The 21,014-nt window shown below is 40.4% G+C and overlaps 1 protein-coding gene across 14 annotated transcripts in view; it reads left to right on the plus strand.

Moving 5' to 3' along the window:
• Positions 1–11,523: 11,523 nt before the first annotated feature.
• SLC27A6 (solute carrier family 27 member 6) overlaps positions 11,524–21,014 on the plus strand; it is a 68,528-nt gene continuing 59,037 nt past the window's right edge. Inside the window, exons 1-2 of one of the 14 annotated variants that reach the window (XM_055389325.2) lie at positions 11,524–11,799; positions 12,424–13,064. In XM_055389325.2, coding sequence (XP_055245300.2) covers positions 12,584–13,064 — 481 coding nt within the window. In that variant the 5' untranslated portion in view covers positions 11,524–11,799; positions 12,424–12,583. Of the gene's footprint in view, positions 13,065–21,014 lie in introns of all 14 variants that reach the window. The other 13 variants (XM_055389321.2, XM_055389324.2, XM_055389332.2 and 10 more) reach the window with 13 other exon arrangements.

Consider the following 21,014-nt stretch of genomic DNA (forward strand, 5'->3'; position numbering starts at 1 on the left):
GTACTGCAAGGAGCATAAAACTGATATGGATTTTGAATTATATAATTTCATGTCAAATAAAACAAAATTTACATTCTATAGGCATGAAACACTTAATGGCATTAGGATATAGAACAAAAACCTTTACAATAGGTAACTTTAGTTAACTTGTTCATATTTGTGAGAACATCTTATATATTTCCTAGTATTTCCTACTTTCCCTTATTGAAAAGTAATCTTATTAGAGACTTCTTTTTCAGTTGCCCAATATCCTCATACACTGATGCAGTACATGCCAATAGTACAACCAATACAAAGGGGAAATTGTCAAATCCAGAAAATTCACAGATACGTTTACCGTTTGAAACAGCAATCCCATTTCTAAGAAGCTATCTTAAAGTTACAGCTAGAAAAGTATGCAACATGTCCCAACTCATTAATTGTAACACTGTTTGTAATGGCAAAAAAATGGAAGCAAGTCTAAATGTCTATCAGTAGGGAGGGAGTTGAGTAAGTTATTATATTATCCCACAGTGAAGTATATGCAACCATATGTAAAATGAAGAGGATGTCTGCATAATGATAGGTTGTGATCACCAGGATCCATTAAGTGAAAAAGGCAAGGTGCAGATCACTGTATACAGCAAGCTATGTTTTGTAAAATAAAAAAGAGAAAAATGTAAATATGTATGTATTTCTTGTATTTGCAGAAAGAAATATTGGAAGAGTGAACTGAAAGCAAAAATTACTACTATAAATGCACTGGCAATAAGGGTGAAAGGGTTAAGATGAAAGCCAAATTTTTTGAGTATATATATATATATATATATATATATATATAAAACAATGTTTTACATATTTAGAATATAATATGTAGTTAAAAGCAACATTAAAAAGCACTTGTCAATTACAGAAACAAATGTTGCAGGAAGTCTTCACTTTGCAAGTTGACTGTTGAGGAAAGAATTGACTCTTCAACTCACTTTATTGTATGAACTGTATATAAGAATAATCATATGGTTCTTGTTAATAAAATAAAGCTCTTTTTGGAGAAAAATGTTAGCTAGTAGGATCATTTTTCAACTCTATGAAATAATTGACAGGCAATCAATGGGCAATCACTAATGGATACTAAAATAATTGAGTGAAAGATTGATAGAAAACTGAACATTCACACAGGGTCCAAGTACCCCTTCCTGGTACTTGTGCAGTAGCACACCAAAAGAGGAAAAACAACCAAACGTGACCACTTGAAACCTGTAGTCAGGTTTCATCATCAATAGCAATGTGTTGTCCAATTCACAGCAAGCAGGTATTAGGTTTATCCTGATGTAATATGACATAAAGTACACAGCATCACCTATGAAGTATTCTTGCCAAAATGTTTAACCTGAGTTTCATGAAGATTTTAAGTCTAATTATCAGTTTACATGAAATTAAACATGGTAATTAGACAGCATATTTTAGGGGCAATTAGGGGACATAGGAACACATTAAACGAGAGCAGGGAGAAGCAGTCAGACCAATGCAGAAGGTGGGACACTCTACAAGATCTGTGGCCTGTTCTAACAAGTAAATTTCTGACAAAGATAAAGAGGTTGTGATAGGAAATCAATTCTAGTTTAGACAAACAAACTCTATAATACATTATGAAAAAATTAAATGTGGACTAAATATTAGATGTTATTAAAGAATTATTAATTTTATCAGGATTGATCATGGTAATGTGATTAGGTAGGAAAATGTCTTTTTGTCAGAGATGCACCCTGAGATATTTAGGGGAGAAATGCCATGTCGTCTGCAATTTATTTCAAATATCTAAAAACAAACAGATAAGAATTTGAATATGATACTAACAATCATTAAACCTGTGTGATGAGCATATTGAGGGGGTGGGTCCAAATTTTATTGTTTCTACCATTATGTATGTTTCTAATTTTTTATTTAACGAAAAGCTAAAAATTAAAATTGAAACAAAGAAACAGCAATTGGCTATGACTTTCCTGGGCCCATTTTCCCTTCCTGATGGCCAGGAGAGAGCGAGAGCTGAAGCAGCTGCCTTGAATTTATAAGCAGAAACCTCCAGTTGGCAGAGCGGTGCCAGCCCTGGGCCACCAGCGCTAAATCACCAAATCACCTGCCTACCCAGGGAAAGATAATTATTATAATCAAGTCATTGAAAAAACATTTTTAAAAAATTAAGTGTTGTAACATTTCAGAATATATTGAGATGGGATTTCCACTGTACATCTCAGAAGTCCCACTCTCCCCTCATACACCTTCGAGACTAAATCTTAGGCCTTCTGAGACATGCAAGAGTGGGAGCACATGGAAAGACTCACTGCAACACTGGAGCATTGTTAATTCCTAACAACAGTTGCCAGAGAGTTTCTTTGATTTACCTCACTAATGATGAAATGAAGTTCCTCCATGTAGGTGGCTTATAAAATAGAAAGGAAGCTGGCTTGAGGACTCAGTGTCCTCAATTATTTATTTACATAAATATCTTTTCCAAACAGTAAATTTTGTCAACACCGAGAAAGGAGAATTGTAATAACTAGAAGTATGTAGATATAAGACAGCTGTTTTTTTTAAAAAAAAAAAACACGAATAAAAAATGTGTAAAATATCTTCTTGGCAGGGTCCTGAGTGCCATAAATTTCTAGGCATAGTTTGTAATAAGTGGTAGAAATGATAGTTAAATATTTCATTTGTTTGGAAACTGTTCTTAAGTCTATCATTATAGGACCATTTATTTGGTGCTATAAAATTTTTATATTTTAAGAAGCGTTTGATGTGTCTGACATGTAGTAATGTTAACAGCACCCAATTCTCAAACAGCACACCTCTTTTTTTTTAAAATTATACTTTAAGTTCTAGGGTACATGTGCACAATGTGCAGGTTTGTTACATCTGTATACATGTGCCATGTTGGTGTGCTGCACCTATTAACTCATCACTTACATTAGGTATATTTCCTAATGCTATCCCTCGCCCCTCCACACCCCACTACAGGCCCCAGTGTGTGATGTTCCCCACCCTGTGTCCAAGTGTTCTCATTGTTCAACTCCCACCCATGAGTGAGAACATGCGGTGTTTGGTTTTCTGTCCTTGCGATAGTTTGCTAAGAATGATGGTTTCCAATCATCCATGTCCCTACAAAGGAAATGAACTCATCTTTTTTATGGCTGCATAGTATTCCATGGTGTATATGTGCCACATTTTCTTAATCCAGTCTATCATTGTTGGACATTTGGGTTGGTTCCAAGTCTTTGCTATTGTGAATAGTGCCACAATAAACATATGTGTGCATGTGTCTTTATAGCAGCATGATTTATAATCCTTTGGGTATATACCCAGTAATGGGATGGCTGGGTCAAATGGTATTTCTAGTTCTAGATCCCTGAGGAATTGCCACACTGACTTCCACAATAGTCGAACTAGTTTACAGTCCCACCAAGAGTGTGAAAGTGTTCCTATTTCTCCACATTCTCTCCAGCACCTGTTGTTTCCTGACTTTTTAATGATCGCCATTCTAACTGGTGTGAGATGGTATCTCATTGTGGTTTTGATTTGCATTTCTCTGATGGCCAGTGATGATGAGCATTTTTTCATATGTTTTTTGGCTGCATAAATGTCTTCTTTAGAGAAGTGTCTGTTCATATCCTTTGCCCACTTGTTGATGGGGTTGTTTGATTTTTTCTTGTAAATTTCTTTAAGTTCTTTGTAGATTCTGGATATTAGCCGTTTGTCAGATGGGTAGATTGTAAAAATTTTCTCCCATTCTGTAGGTTGCCTGTTCACTCTTATGGAAGTTTGTTTTGCTGTGCAGAAGCTCTTTAGTTTAATTAGATCCCATTTGTCAATTTTGGCTTTTGTTGCCATTCCTTTTGGTGTTTTAGACATGAAGTCCTTGCCCATGCCTCTGTCCTGAATGGTATTGCCTAGGTTTTCTTCCGGGGTTTTTATGGTTTTAGGTCTAACATTTAAGTCTTTAATCCATCTTGAATTAATTTTTGTATAAGGTGTAAGGAAGACATCCGGTTTCAGCTTTCTACTTATGGCTAGCCAGTTTTCCTAGCACCATTAATTAAATAGGGGATCCTTTCCCCATTTCTTGTTTTCGTGAGGTTTGTCAAAGATCAGATGGTTGTAGATGTGTGGTATTATTTCTGTGGGCTCTGTTATGTTCCATTGGTCTATATGTCTGTTTTGGTATGGCACCATGCTGTTTTGGTTACTGTAGCCTTGGAGTATAGTTTGAAGTCAGGTAGGGTGATGCCTCCAGCTTTGTTCTTTTTGCTTAGGATTGTCAGGCAATGTGGGCTCTTTTTTGGTTCCACATGAACTTTAAAGTAGTTCTTTCCAATTCTGTGAAGAAAGTCATTGGTAGCTTGATGGGGATGGCATTGAATCTATATATTACCTTGGGCAGTATGGCCATTTTCATGATATTGATTCTTCCTATCCAAGAGCATGGAATGTTCTTCCATTTGTTTGTGTCCTCATTTATTTCGTTGAGCAGTGGTTTGTAGTTCTCGTATGTCCTTCACATCCCTTGTAAGTTGGATTCCTAGGTATTTTATTCTCTTTATTCAGCAATTGTGAATGGGAGATCACTCATGATTTGGCTCTCTGTTTGTCTGTTACTGATGTATAGGAATGCTTGTGATTTTTGCACATTGATTTTGTATCCTGAGACTTTATTGAAGTTGCTTATCAGTTTAAGGAGATTTTGGGCTGAGACAATGGGGTTTTCTAAATATACAATCATGTCATCTGCAAACAGGGACAATTTGACTTCCTCTTTTCCTAATTGAATAACCTTTATTTCTTTCTCTTGCCTGATTGCCCTCCCCAGAACTTCCAACACTATGTAGAATAGGAGTGGTGAGAGAGGGCATCCCTGTCTTGTGCCAGTTTTCAAAGGGAATGCTTACAGTTTTTGCCCATTCAGTATGATATTGGCTGTGGGTTTGTCATAAATAACTCTTATTATTTTGAGATACACCCCATCAATACCTAATTCATTGAGAGTTTTTAGCATGAAGCACTGCTCAATCTTGTCAAAGGCCTTTTCTGCATCTATTGAGATAATCATGTGGTTTTTGTCTTTGGTTTTGTTTATATGATGGATTACGTTTATTGATTTGCATATGTTGAACCAGCCTTGCATCCCAGGGATGAAGCCAAGTTGATCGTGGTGGATAAGCTTTTTGATGTGCTGCTGGATTTGGTTTGCCAGTATTTTACTGAGGATTTTTGCATCGATGTTCATCAGGGATATTGGTCTAAAATTCTCTTTTTTTCTTGTGTCTCTGCCAGGCTTTGGTATCAGGATGATGCTGGCCTCATGAAATGAATTAGGGAGGATTCCCTCTTTTTCTATTGATTGGAATAGTTTCAGAAGGAATGTTACCAACTCCTGTTTGTACCTCTGGTAGAATTCAGCTGTGAATCCATCTGATCCTGGCCTTTTTTTGGTTGGTAGGCTATTAATTATTGCCTCAATTTCATAGCCTGATATTGGTCTATTCAGGGATTCAATTTCTTCCTGGTTTAGTCTTGGGAGGGTGTATGTGTCCAGGAACTTATCCATTTCTTCTAGATTTAATAGTTTATTTTTGTAGAGGTGTTTATAGTATTCTCTGATGGTGGTTTGTATTTTCGTGGGATCGGTGGTGATATCCCCTTTATCATTTTTTATTGCGTCTATCTGATTCTTCTCTCTTCCCTTCTTTATTAGTCTTGCTAGCAGTCTATCTATTTTGTTGATCTTTTCAAAAAACCAGCTCCTGGATTCATTGATTTTTTGAAGGGTTTTTTGTGTCTCTATCTCCTTCAGTTCTGCTCTGATCTTAGTTATTTCTTGCCTTCTGCTAGCTTTTGAATGTGTTTGCTCTTGCTTCTCTAGTTCTTTTAATTGTGATGTTAGGGTGTCAATTTTAGATCTTTCCTGCTTTCTCTTGTGGGCATTTACTGATATAAATTTTCCTCTATACACTGCTTTAAATGTTTCCTAGAGATTCTGGCATGTCGTGTCTTTGTTCTCATTGGTTTGAAAGAACATCCTTATTTCTGCCTTCATTTCATGATATACCCAGTAGTCATTCAGGAGCAGGTTGTTCAGTTTCCATGTAGTTGAGCAGTTTTGAGTGAGTTTCTTAATCCTGAGTTCTGGTTTGATTGCACTGTGGTCTGAGAGACAGTTTGCTACAATTTCTGTTCTTTTACATTTGCTGAGGAGTACTTTACTTCCAACTATGTGGTCAATATTGGAATAAGTGTGATGTGGTGCTGAGAAGAATGTATATTCTGTTGATTTGGGGTGGAGAGTTCTGTAGATGTCTATTAGGTCCACTTGGTGCAGAGCAGAGTTCAATTCCTGGATATCCTTGTTAACTTTCTGTCTCGTTGATCTGCCTAATGTTGACAGTGGGGTGTTAAAGTCTGCCATTATTATTGTGTGGGAGTCTAAGTCTCTTTGTAGGTCTCTAAGGACTTGCTTTATGAATCTGGGTGCTCCTGTATTGGGTGATATATATTTAGGATACTGAGCTCTGCTTGTTGAATTGATGCCTTCACCATTATGTTGTAGCCTTCTTTACTCTTTTGATCTTTGTTGGTTTAAAGTCTGTTTTATCAGAGACTAGGATTGCAACCCCTCCTTTTTTTTGTTTTCCATTTGGTTGGTAGATCTTCCTCCATCCCTTTATTTTGAGCCTATGTTTGTCTCTGCATGTGGGATGGGTCTCCTGAATACAGCACACCGACGGGTCTTGACTCTTTATCGAATTTGCTAATCTGTGTCTTTTAATTGGAGCATTTAGCCCATTTACATTTGAGGTTAATATTGTTATGTGTGAATTTGTTCTTGTCATTATGATTTTACCTGGTTATTTTGATCAGTAGTTGTTGCAGTTTCTTTCTAGCATTGATAGTCTTTACAATTTGGTATGTTTTTGCAGTGGTTGGTATTAGTTGTTCCTTTCCATGTTTAGTGCTTCCTTCAGGAGCTCTTATAAGGCAGGCCTGGTGGTGACAAAATCGCTCAGCGTTTGCTTGTTTGTTAAGGATTTTCTTTCTCCTTCACTTATGAAGCTTAGTTTGGCTGGATATGAAATTCTGGGTTGAAAATTCTTTTCTTTAAGAATGTTGAATATTGGCCCTCACTCTCTTCTGGCTTGTAGAGTTTCTGGCGAGAGATCCACTGTTAGTCTGATGGGCTTCCCTTTGCGGGTAACCCGACCTTTCTCTCTGGCTGCCCAAAACATTTTTTCCTTCATTTCAACCTTGGTGAGCCTGACAATTATGTGTCTTGGAGCTGCTCTTCTCGAGGAGTATCTTTGTAGCGTTCTCTGTATTTCCCAAATTTGAATGTTGGTGTGCCTTGCTAGGTTGGGGAAGTTCTCCTGCATAATGTCCTGCAGAGCGTTTTCCAACTTGGTTCCTTTTTCCCCCTTCACTTTCATGTACACCAATCAGAAGTAGATTTGGTCTTTTCACATAGTCCCATGTTTCTTGGAGGCTTTGCTCATTTCTTTTTACTCTTTTTCCTCTAAACTTCTCTTGTCACTTCATTTCATTAACTTGATCTTCAATCACTGATACCCTTTCTTCCACTTGATCGAATCAGCTACTGTAGCTTGAGCATACGTCACGTAGTTCTTGTGCCATGGTTTTCAGATCCATCAGGTCATTTTAGGTCTTCTCTATGCTGTTTATTCTAGTTAGCCACTTGTCTAATCTTTTTTCACTGTTTTTAGCTTCTTTGTGATGGGTTTGAACATCTTCCTTTAGCTCAGACAAGTTTTTTATTACCAATCATCTGAAGCCTTCTTCTCTCAACTCGTCAAAGTCATTCCCCGTCCAGCTTTGTTCCATTGCTGGTGAGTAGCTGCATTCCTTTGGAGGAGAAGAGGCGCTCTGATTTTTAGAATATTCAGCTTTTCTGCTCTGGTTCCCCCCATCTTTGTGGTTTTATCTACCTTCGGTCTTTGATGATGGTGATGTACAGATGGGGTTTTGGTGTGGATGTCCTTTCCGTTTGTTAGTATTCCTTCTAACAGTCAGGACCCTCAGCTGCAGGTCTGTTGGAGTTTGCTGGAGGTCCACTCCAGACCCTGTTTGCCTAGGTATCACCAGCAGAGGCTGCTGAACAGCAAATATTGCAGAATGGCCATTGTTGCTGCCTGATCCTTCCCCTGGAAACTTCATCTCAGAGGTGCACCCAGCTGGATGAGGTGTCAGTGGGCCCCTACTGGGAGTTGCCTCCCAGTTAGGCTACTCGGGCTCAGGGACCCATTTGAGGAGGCAGTCTGTCCATTCTCAGATCTCAAACTCTGTGCTGGTAAAACCACTACTCTCTTCAAAGCTGTCAGAAGGGGACGTTAAAGTCTGCAGAAATGTCTGCTGCCATTTGTTCAGCTATGTCCTGCCCCCAGAGGTGGAGTCTACAGAGGCAGGCAGGCCTGGTTGAACTGAGGTGGGCTCCACCTAGTTTGAGCTTCCTGGCCACTTTGTTTACCTATTCAAGCCTCAGCAATGGAGGATGCCCCTCCCCCAGCCTCGCTGCTGCCTTGCAGTTGGATCTCAGACTGCTGTGTTATCAGTGAGTGAGGCTCCGTGCACGCCTCTTATTTTTAATGTTCGGTTTGCTTCATGAGTCCTTGTGTCGAATACTATTCTGGGCAATGATTATTCATTAATACAAACAAACATTAGATTATAGGAAGAGTAAGCTTCCCATGATAACCGAAGTTATTATCAGATCCTAAAAGCAATAATTAAAAACCCTGTTCCCAGGTAGAATTGTAAAGTGGATGACTCCTGCATCCAGCATTCTCCCATTCATTTTTAGAGCCATCCAACTCCCTCAGTCACTTTACTGCCATCCCCTTTCCCAAGCCCCGGCTGCCGTCTAGATAGTCAGAGCTTCTTGGCCCATTGCAAGCACTCATCATGATGTTTAGCCACCAACCCAGCATTGTTTGGCATCTTTCTAAATTTCTTGGTTTTCACTCAAACCTCCCATAATCCAAATGATGACTGCTATAGAATTCCATCAGAAGACTTATGAAGACAAGTGATTTGACAGCAAAGAGTCAGAATTCTTAGGTTACAGTGGCAAAATCCTGTAGGCTCCATGTCTGTCATATATTGCTATTTGTTCAGTCTTACTTTGATCTACTCACTAAACAATTCGTCCTCTATAGAACTGAGGGTGCAAAGGTGGTTGGTAGTGGGTTAAAGAGGAAAGTCAAATCAGAAATGAAGAAGAGGTTGAGGAGACCATATGTAGATTAAAAATAAACTTTTTTGGGTCATTGATTTTCATTTAGTCACAATATTTTTATTTTCAAATAACATTAAAGAAAAACATACAGTCTTTATGTTTTTTAAAGGAGAAGCAGAGAAATATTACACTGTTCCTAGTCAAAAGTAATGTTAGCAGGAATGTCTAGACTATTTCTATGTGTTCATTTCTCTTTATTTTAGTTAAATGATAGATTTACTCACTTGCAACTAACTCTTGCTATATTTCTCCCATTTCAAAATTGTTAAACTATTGTAGCTAAAAATTGTATCTATTTTATTTAGCTGCCTTTGGTAGCATTTGAAAGTGAATGCAAAATTTCTGGACAAAATAGAAACAGGTACATGGGTTAATATAGGAATATACACAATACTGTTAACTGTCCCAAGATTTTTCATTGATTACATCTTCCATGGTGAGATTTCACGCATAAAATTGGTTTGGGTTAGTACAAAGTCTGGCCCAACATATACTTACTTGTAGTTCTTCCTAATAAGTCAAACAAGCTCACATTTATGGTGCTGAATATATTCTAGATTCATTGTATCTGTAGTTGCTAAAAATTTAGTTCCATGCCTTAGGATGGTATTAGAATGTCCATGATAAGAAAAATAAGTGCAGCAAAATAAAAGAAATGCCACGCCTATCTTTCTGTATTAATTTTTTCCATTGGAGAAGGACAGATTTTACTCATTAAAACTACAAAAGTCTGAGACCAACTGCTCCATATTCTTTTGTGTTCGTTAAATGTTGTTATTTGGTGGTGACTTAATTAGACTAAAGCTAGAAGAGAAAACAATAGAATGTCAAAGATGCTTTTCAAGTTGTAAACTAACGTTTTAATTTATAAACTACTTGATACTATTTTCTTAATTAAAAAGATATTTCTGAATCGAAAAGATCAGAGCTTCTGAGTAAATTTAGAAAGCATTTTTTGTCATTTACAGAAAAGGGCTTTAAGAGCCTATGTTCCTTTGGCTTTAAGAGCTCTTCACTGTGACTTCAAAGTAATCATTTTCAGATTAATAAACTGGAGCTCGTCTTTGGAATTATCAGTTTTTCTTTTTTTTTTTTTTTCTTCTTTTTTTTTTTTTTGAGACAGAGTCTCGCTCTGTCGCCCAGGCTGGAGTGCAGTGGCGCGATCTCGGCTCACTGCAAGCTCCGCCTCCCGGGTTCACGCCATTCTCCTGCCTCAGCCTCCCGCGTAGCTGGGACTACAGGCGCCCGCCACCACGCCCGGCTAATTTTTTTGTATTTTTTAGTAGAGACGGGGTTTCACTGTGTTAGCCAGGATGGTCTCGATCTCCTGACCTCGTGATCCACCCGCCTCGGCTTCCCAAAGTGCTGGGATTACAGGCGTGAGTCACCGCGCCCGGCCCAGTTTTTCTTTTATTACAGAATCTGAGGTTAGCCAGAATCCATCTGCAGAACATGAGGCAGAAGGGAGAAACACCTGACAAAATGAGGCCATCCTTAACTATTCTAACACAAGCAATTAACCATTTATACTCACTTAAAAGCAGACAGCTGGGATGATGGTGTCTGCTAGAAAAAAAAGTGTAATGAAATGTTCTTTAGTTTTTTGATCTTTAGTAAAATTTCATCTTCGTATAAAATTTTATTAACCATTCCACTAACTTGTTACTTCTCCACTCCAGCTCCCCACTCCCTTTAGAATCCTTAGTTTGAAGACATAATTCTTTAAATGATCTGTCTCGGGGAGGGGGGATCTTGTTACTTTTAAGGACTGCTAATAGCATTATAAACTTTGTTTTTATTTTTAAATACGAATATCGACTGAAGCTCTCAAATCAATCAATATTGTTGCCAAATTTTGTAAAATGCACTGTCTTAGCTCTCTAACGATAGAGTTCTAATATAAATGTAAAAACCAACCTATCAACGTTTTCAAAAATACTTTTTGTAAAGAACAGTACAATTTTGTGGTGTCCAAATATTCCTTTCTTTCTTACAAAATATTATTGGATCTGTCCAGTTCATAAATATTCCTTCCCTCTTTCCCTCCCTCCCTGCCTCTCTCTCTCTGCAGTTTTTTTGATGTTTGTTCTTTTCTTTCCATTTTATCGTTATTAATTGGTTCAATGGATGACCTTTGTGCGACACTGTTATACCTTATCAGCCTCGCCAGGGCCCCCGCGCCGCCCAATTCCAGCAACCCTGGTTCTCCTGTGACCCCAAGCCTTCCAGATCCCTGGGTTTTCCCCCACGGGACTGTCACATTCTTCCCCGCCGGAGACGCCAGTCGCGGGGCCTCCTCCCTGGGGTGTGAGCAGGTCGGCGCGCCACACTTCTCTAGGTGGCCGGACGCGCGCCCAGGGAGGAGCTGGCGGCGGGGCCCAGGCTGTTCCGGCTGCGGCACGCCAGGGGATGTGGTTAGCCCTGAGCCTGGAGGCCGAAGGTGGGCAGGCAACACTCCCACCGTGTTTCGGAGGAGAATACACTAGGCTAGCCTAACGACACTCGGAGTGCGAGCTGCGGCTGGGGTAGGGGCACCCCCTTCCAGCGGGCGCGTGGGTCACCAAGGAGCAGTTCTCCGGGACCCGTTGCGTCCGAGGGACTGGGCGGGACTGGGCGGGGCTGGGCGGGGCAGGACGGGGGCGGCGCTCAGGAGCCCTGGAACCCGCTGGCCCTGAGGCCACGGACGGAGGCGTGGTGCTGAGCCCCTGCGCGGTTTCTGGTGCGTAGAGACTGTAAATCGCTGCGCTTCTCAGTCATCATCATCCCAGCTTTTCCCGGCTCGAATTCAGCCTCCAACTCAAGCTCGCGGGAAAGACTACCTGAGAGGAGAAAAGCTTCTGTCCCTGGACCTTCTTCTGAGGGTGGTGAGGTTTGTTTAGGGTCGCAGAAGCAGGGAGGACTGACTCAGCCCTCACAGAGAAAAGGGCTGGAAAGTCCTGGGGAACTCGCAGGGCACGGGCCGCTGTCGCGGTTGGGAGGCGAGGGCGCAGCGCTGGGGTTGTAGATTCCAAGACCCCTGAGGGTGGCTGTGTTGGTTTCTCGCAGGAGTCGGAGGCTCCCTGCTCTCCAGCCGCCCAGTGACCCAAGCTTAATCTTCAGCACCACTTGGGGCGACCTTATCGGTGCAAACCTACGATTCTGTTTCTCAGGATTCCTCCCCATCCCGCTTCGCCCCGGAAAAGCTGACAAGAACTTCAGGTGTAAGCCCTGAGTAGTGAGGATCTGCGGTCTCCGTGGACAGCTGTGCCTGGAAGAGAAGGACGCTGGTGGGGGCTGAGATCAGAGCTGTCTTCTGGCCCAGTGGCCCCCATGCTTCTGTCATGGCTAACAGTTCTAGGGGCTGGAATGGTCGTCCTGCACTTCGTGCAGAAACTCCTGTTCCCTTACTTTTGGGATGACTTCTGGTTCGTGTTGAAGGTGGTGCTCATTATAATTCGGCTGAAGAAGTACGAAAAGAGAGGGGAGCTGGTGACTGTGTTGGATAAATTCTTGAGTCATGCCAAAAGACAACCTCGGAAACCTTTCATCATCTATGAGGGAGACATCTACACCTATCAGGATGTAGACAAAAGGAGTAGCAGAGTGGCCCATGTCTTCCTGAACCATTCCTCTCTGAAAAAGGGGGACACGGTGGCTCTGCTGATGAGCAATGAGCCGGACTTCGTTCACGTGTGGTTCGGCCTCGCCAAGCTGGGCTGCGTGGTGGCCTTTCTCAACACCAACATTCGCTCCAACTCCCTCCTGAATTGCATCCGCGCCTGTGGGCCCAGAGCCCTAGTGGTAGGCGCAGGTAGAGTATGGGGTGTGGTCTGCCTATACAGAATGGCAACCCACCTGCTTTCCTACCCTTTTTTTTTCTTTAGGATAATTCGTAACTAATATTTTGGATGAGTGAAGTGTGCATGTTAAGAGTACAAAATAGTTTTATGATTCTATGCTGGTTTAACAACTGTCTCCTCCCTTCAGGCACGTAGTTTCAGAAAACTTTTATGAAATCTCTGCTTCCTACCATTTTGAGACAGGGACAGTTTTACTGCTCTTGGTTCCTTCAGTGAGTGCAAGAACACACAGAGAGAGAACTTGGTCAGTTCTAAATTTTATCAGCTCTGACAAAATGATGAATAGGAAAGTTATCTGACTTCATTGTGACACGTCTACCTACCTCTAATTGTACTTTATCAGGGATGACTACATTTGCAGAAGAGATATGTTTAATGGAAGGTACCTGAATTCCTTTCTTCATGTCTGCTCTTATTTTATACTGTCTGCAAGCTAGGACTTGCCTAGCAAGGTTGCGCTCCCACCTGTGAGCCAGAACGTGGGCTCTTGGCAGACTCTAGAAGCCTTTCTATTTCTTCTTCTTATCTTTTCATGCATCCTTTTCTTTTTTTGACTAAGTTCTACCCTTCCTCCTCCCCCTGCCTTGGAGTTAGGACATCTTAGGCTACACGTATTTTCACTGAACTGTAAAGAAAAGCCTGGGGTTTAGTGGCTAATTAGTAAAGAAACTAGGAAGATGGGTTGCTTAGTGAAATAGAAGTGAAATATGAAAAATGATACTTATTTGGTGTAATCTAAATGGTTTATGCAGAGTCTTCTTCAATGGGGAAGGAAGGTGCAGAAAGAGGAAGAACCATTGCAAGGACCATAATGAAAATATTTAAGTATTTTAGATTAATAGATACATACCAATACCTTGTATAAAGTTTTTAAACTCACAGAACAATATGGAAAAATATATTTATACACTGGTGATCTCTAAGGTACAGAACTTTTCAAATAACCTTTATGATATAATATTTGTATATCAAACCAAAATGAGTCAGGCAGTATACGGAAAATGGGCTAGCCCTTCAAGGCTATCACTGTTCCTAGTTCTTTTCAGTTCAACTTGTGGTCTGATAAAGTGGCAAACGTTTACTTTTTCTTATTTCTTATTATTTTTTATTATTATACTTTAAGTTCTAGAGTACATGTGCACAAAGTGCAGGTTTGTTACATATGTATACATGTGCCATGTTGGTGTGCTACACCCATTAACTTGTCATTTACATTAGGTATTCCTTCTAATGCTATCCCTCCCCACTCCCCCCACCCCACGACAGGCCCTGGTGTGTGATGTTCCCCACCCTGTGTCCAAGTATTCTCATTGTTCAGTTCCCACCTATGAGTGAGAACATATGGTGTTTGGTTTTCTGTCCTTGTGATATTTTGCTGAGAATGATGGTTTCCAGCTTCATCCATGTCCCTACAAAGGACAAGAACTCATCCTTTTTTATGGCTGCATAGTATTCCATGGTGCATATGTGCCTCATTTTCTTAATCAAGTCTATCATTGATGGACATTTGGGTTGGCTCCAAGTCTTTGCTATTGAGAAAAGTGCCGCAATAAACATACATGTGTGTGTGTCTTCATATAAGCATGATATAGAATCCTTTGGGTATATACCCAGTAATGGGATGGCTGGGTCAAATGGTATTTCTAGTTCTAGATCCTTGAGGAATCACCACAGTGTCTTCCACAATGGTTGAACTAATTTACACTCCCACCAACAGTGTCAAAGTGTTCCTATTTCTCCACATCCTCTCCAGCACCTGTTGTTTCCTAACTTTTTAATGATCGCCATTCTAACTGGTGTGAGATGGTATCTCATTGTGGTTTTGATTTGTATTTCTCTGATGGCCAGTGATGATGAGCATTTTTTCATGTGTCTGTTGGCTACATAAATGTCTTCTTTTGAGAAGTGTCTGTTCATATCCTTTGCCCACTTTTTGATGGGGTTGTTTGATTTTTTTCTTGTAAATTTCTTTAAGTTCTTTGTAGATTCTAGATATTAGCCGTTTGTCAGATGGATAGATTGTAAAAATTTTCTCCCATTCTGTAGGTTGCCTGTTCACTCTGATGGCAGTTTCTTTTGCTGTGCAGAAGCTCTTTAGTTTAATTAGATCCCATTTGTCAATTTTGGCTTTTGTTGCCATTGCTTTTGGTGTTTTAGACATGAAGTCCTTGCCCATGCCTATGTCCTGAATGGTATTGCCTAGATTTTCTTCTAGGGTTCTAATGGTTTTAGGTCTAACATTTAAGTCTTTAATCCATCTTGAATTAAATTTTGTATAAGGTGTAAAGAAGGTATCCAGTTTCAGCTTTCTACATATGGCTAGCCAGTTTTCCCAGCACCATTTATTAAATAGGGAATCATTTCCCCATTTCTTGTTTTTGTCAGGTTTGTCAAAGATCAGATGGCTGTAGATGTGTGGCATTATTTCTGAGGGCTCTGTTCTGTTCCGTTGGTCTATATCTCTGTTTTGGTACTAGTACCATGCTGTTTTGGTTGCTGTAGCCCTGTAGTATACTTTGAAGTCAGGTGTCGTGATGCCACCATCTTTGCTGTTTTTGCTTAGGATTGTCTTGGCAATGCAGGCTCTTTTTTGGTTCCATATGAACTTTAAAGTAGTTTTTTCCAATTCTGTGAAGAAAGTCATTGGTAGCTTGATGGGGATGGCATTGAATCTATAAGTTACCTTGGACAGTATGGCCATTTTCATGATATTGATTCTTCCTATCCATGGGCATGGAATGTTCTTCCATTTGTTTGTGTCCTCTTTTTATTTCCTTGAGCAGTGGTTTGTAGTTCTCCTTGAAGAGGTCCTTCACATCCCTTGTAAGTTGGATTCCTAGGTATTTTATTCTCTTTGTAGCAATTGTGAATGGGAGATCACTCATGATTTGGCTCTCTGTTTGTCTGTTTTTGGTGTAAAGGAATGCTTGTGATTTTTGCACATTGATTTTGTGTCCTGAGACTGCTGAAGTTGCTTATCAGCTTAAGGAGATTTTGGGCTGAGATGCTGGGGTTCTCTAAATATACAATCATGTCATCTGCAAACAGGGACAATTTGATTTCCTCTTTTCCTAATTGAATACCGTTTATTTCTTTCTCCTGCCTGATTGCCCTGGCCAGAATTTCCAACACTATGTTGAATAGGACTGGTGAGAGAGGGCATCCCTGTCTTGTGCCAGTTTTCAAAGGGAATGCTTCCAGTCTTTGCCCATTCAGTATGATATTGGCTATGGATTTGTCATAAAAAGCTCTTATTATTTTGAGATACATCCCATCAATACCTAGTTTATTGAGAGTTTTTAGCATGAAGGGCTGTTGAATTTTGTCAAAGGCCTTTTCTGCATCTATTGAGATAATCATGTGGTTTTTGTCTTTGGTTCTGTTTGTATGCTGGATTACGTTTATTGATTTGCATATGTTGAACCAGCCTTGCATCCCACGGATGAAGCCCACTTGATAATGGTGGATAAGCTTTTTGATGTGCTGCTGGATTTGGTTTGCCAGTATTTTATTGAGGATTTTTGCATCAGTGTTCATCAGGGATATTGGTCTAAAATTCTCTTTTTTTCTTGTGTCTCTGCCAGACTTTGGTATCAGGAAGACGCTGGCCTCATGAGTTAGGGAGGATTCCCTCTTTTTCTATTGACTGGAATAGTTTCAGAAGGAATGGTACCAATTCCTGTTTGTACCTCTGGTAGAATTCGTTGTGAACCCATCTTGTCCTGCACTTTTTTTGGTTGGTAGGCTATTAATTATTGCCTCAATTTCACAGCCTGTTATTGGTCTATTCAGAGATTCAACTTCTTCCTGGTTTAGTCTTGTGACGGTGTATGTGTCCAGGAATTTATCCATTTTTTCTAGACTTTCTAGTTTATCTGCGTAGAGGTGTTTATAGTATTCTCTGATGGTAGTTTGCATTTCCATGGGATCAGTGGTTGTATCCCCTTTATCATTTTTTATTGTGTCTATTTGATTCTTCTCTCTTTTCTTCTTTATTAGTCTTGCTAGCGGTCTACCAATTTTGTTGATCGTTTCAGAAAACCAGCTCCTGGATTCTTTGATTTTTTGACGGGTTTTTTGTGTCTCTATCTCCTTCAGTTCTGCTCTGATCTTAGTTATTTCTTGCCTTCTGCTAGCTTTTGAATGTGTTTGCTCTTGCTTCTCTATTTCTTTTAATTGTGATGTTAGGGTGTCAATTTTAGATCTTTCCTGCTTTCTCTTGTGGGCATTTACTGATATAAATTTCCCTCTACACACTGCTTTAAATGTTTTCCAGAGATTCTGATATGTTGTGTCTTTTTTCTCATTGGTTTCAAAGAACAGCTTTATTTCTGCCTTCATTTCGTTATGTACCCTGTAGACATTCAGGAGCAGGTTGTTCAGTTTCCATGTAGTTGTGCGGTTTTGAGTGAGTTTCTTAACCCTGAGTTCTAATTTGGTTGCACTATGGTCTGAGAGACAGTTTGCTACAATTTCTTTTCTTTTACATTTGCTGAGGAGTTATTTACTTCCAACTATGTGGTCAATATTGGAATAAGTGTGATGTGGTGCTGAGAAGAATGTATATTCTGTTGATTTGGGGTGGAGAGTTCTGTAGATGTCTATTAGGTCCACTTGGTGCAGAGCTGAGTTCAATTCCTTTATATCGTTGTTAACTTTCTGTCTCGTTGATCTGTCTAATATTGACAGTGGGGTGTTAAAGTCTCCTATTATTATTGTTTGGGGGTCTAAGTCTCTTTGTAGGTCTCTAAGGACTTGCTTTATGAATCTGGGTGCTCCTGTATTGGGTGCATATATATTTAGGATAGTTAGCTCTTCTTGTTGAATTGATCCCTTTACCATTATGTAAGGGCCTTCTTTGTGTCTTTTGATCTTTGTTGGTTTAAAGTCTGTTTTATCAGAGACTAGGATTGCAACCCCTGCTTTTTCTTTTTGTTTTCCATTTGGTTGATAGATCTTCCTCCATCCCTTTATTTTGAGCCTATAGTGTGTCTCTGCATGTGGGATGGGTCTCCTGAATACAGCACACTGATGGGTCTTGACTCTTTATCCAATTTGCCAGTCTGTGTCTTTTTTTTTGGGACATTTAGTCCATTTACATTTAATGCTAATATTGTTATGTGTGAGTCTTATCCTATCATTATGATTTTAGCTGGTTATTTTGCTCTTTAGTTGATGCAGTTTCTTCCTAGCCTTGATGGTCTTTACAATTTGGCTTGTTTTAGCAGTGGCTGGTACTGGTTGTTCCTTTCCACGTTTAGTGCTTCCTTTCGGAGCTCTTGTAAGGCAGGCCTGGTGGTGACAAAATCTCTCAGCATTTGCTTGTCTGTAAAGGATATTATTTGTCCTTCACTTATGAAGCTTAGTTTGGCTGGATATGAAATTCTGGGTTGAAAATTCTTTTCTTTAAGAATGTTGACTATTGGCCCCCACTCTCTTCTGGCTTGTAGAGTTTCTGCGGAGAGATCAGCTGTTAGTCTGATGGGCTTCCCTTTGTGGGTAACCCGACCTTTCTCTCTGGCTGCCCTTAACACTTTTTCCTTCATTTCAACTTTGGTGAATCTGATGATTATGTGTCTTGGGGTTGCTCTTCTCGTGGAGTATCTTTGTGGCGTTGTCTGTATTTCCTGAATTTGAATGTTGGTTTGCCTTGCTAGGTAGGGTAAGTTCTCCTGGATAATATCCTGAAAAGTGTTTTCCAACTTGGTTCCATTCTCCCCATCACTTTCATGTACACCAATCAAACGTAGATTTGGTCTTTTCACATAGTCCCATATTTCTTCGAGGCTTTGTTTTTTCTTTTTACTCTTTTTTCTCTAAGCTTCTCTTCTCGTTTCATTTCATTTCATTCATTTGATCTTCAATCACTGATACCCTTTCTTCCACTTAATCAAATTGGCTACTGAAGCTTATGCATGCATCATGCAGTTCTCGTGCCATGGTTTTCAGCTCCATCATGTCATTTAAGGTCTTCTCTATGCTGTTTATTCTAATTAGCCATTCATCTAATCTTTTTTCAAGGTTTTTAGCTTCTTTGTGATGGTTTCGAACATCCCCCTTTAGCTCGGAGAAGTTTGTTATTACCGGTCTTCTGAAGCCTGCTTCTGTCACCTCATCAAATTCATTCTCCATCCAGTTTTGTTCCATTGCTGGCGAGTAGCTGCGATCCTTTGAAGGAGAAGAGGCACTCTGATTTTTAGAATTTTCAGCTTTTCTGCTCTGGTTTCCTATTTTTGTGGTTTTATTTACCCTTGGTCTTTGATGATGGTGACCTACAGATGGCGTTTTCATGTGGATGTCCTTTTTGTTGGTGTTGATGCTATTCCTTTCTGTTTATTAGTTTTCCTTCTAACAGTCAGGACCGTCAGCTGCAGGTCTGTTGTAGTTCGCTGGAGGTCCACTCCAGACCCCATTTGCCTGGGTATCACCAGCGGAGGCTGCAGAACAGCAAATGTTGATGCCTGATACTTCCTCTGGAAGCTTCGTCTCAGAGGGGCACCTGGTTGTATGAGGTGTCAGTTTGCCCCTACTGGGAGATGTCTCCCAGTTAGGCTACTCGTGGGTCAGGGACCCACTTGAGGAGGCAGTCTGTCGGTTCTCAGATTTCAAACTCCCTGCTGGGAGAACCACTGCTCTCTTCAGAGCTGTCAGATGGGGACGTTTAAGTCTGCAGAAGTGTCTGCTGCCTTTTATTCAGCTATGCCCTGCCCCCAGAGGTGGAGTCTACAGAGGCACACAGCCGTGTTTGAGCTGTGGTGGGCTCCACCCAGTTCGATCTTCCGCGCTGCTTTGTTTACCTAGTGAAGCCTCAGCAGTGGTGGACTCTCCTCCCGTAGCCTTGCTGCCACCTCGCAGTTCAATCTCGGACTGCTGTGCTAGCAGTGAACCAGGCTTCGTGGGTGTGGGACCCGCCGAGCCAGGCATGGGATATAGTTTCCTGGTGTGCTGTTTGCTAAGACCATTGGAAAAGTGCAGTATTAGAGTGAGAGTATCTTGAGTTTCCAGGTACCGTCTGTCACAGCTTCCCTTGGCTGGGAAAGGGAATTCCCTGACCCCTTGTGCTTCCCAGGTGAGGTGATGCCCTGCCCTCCTTTGCTCACACTCTGTGGGTTGCACCCACTGTCCAGCAAGTCCAAGTGAGATGAATCCGGTACCTCAGTTGGAAATGTAGAAATCACCTGTCTTCTGCGTTGCTCATGCTAGGAGCTATAGACTGGTGCTGTTCCTATTCAGCTATCTTGGAACAATAAAAACACAAAGGTTTACTTTTGAGCACTCATTTTAATCTTGTTTTCACTACAGGAGGAAAGGGTCTAGGAGCAAATGTAAACTCCAAGTTTTGCTAATAATTGATAAAGCCGTAAGTTCTGTTTACAAGGGCCAACCAAGAGGGCCACAGTGTCCCTGAAAAAATGGAAACATTCCAAAGCCGGTTTCCTGAGAGATTCATCTTAAAGTACCTAGGACTGGCTACTTCTCAAGATAGAGCATTCAGACTTTTCTGTTGACCGAATTGTTGTTTAACTAGGACCAATTAATTTTGCAGTTTTACTTGTGCCAGCTTTTACTTTGCTTGCCAATAACTAATTGCATTGTTTTCTTATTTTTGTTTTTAACACCAACAGTCAGTTTTTTGTATTTAAAAAAGCCACTTTGGGATACTGAAGTTTTAAGCCAAGACTATTTAGTTGATTGGCTCGGTAAGTAGGTCGCTGGAGAAGTCACCCATTCTTTCTGGCATACCTTCAAATATAAATGAGATATATGTTTTCCAAAGATGGAAAAATTGTATTTTGATTAACAGATTTTGTAATAAGATGTAGCTTAGATCATAGTCACTTTTATACTTAAAATACTATGTTGTTGGCATCTGGAGTCTCATTTGTGAACAATATAAACAT

This window comes from Gorilla gorilla, chromosome 4 (assembly GCF_029281585.2).
Source record: "Gorilla gorilla gorilla isolate KB3781 chromosome 4, NHGRI_mGorGor1-v2.1_pri, whole genome shotgun sequence".
Lineage (NCBI taxonomy): Eukaryota > Metazoa > Chordata > Mammalia > Primates > Hominidae > Gorilla > Gorilla gorilla.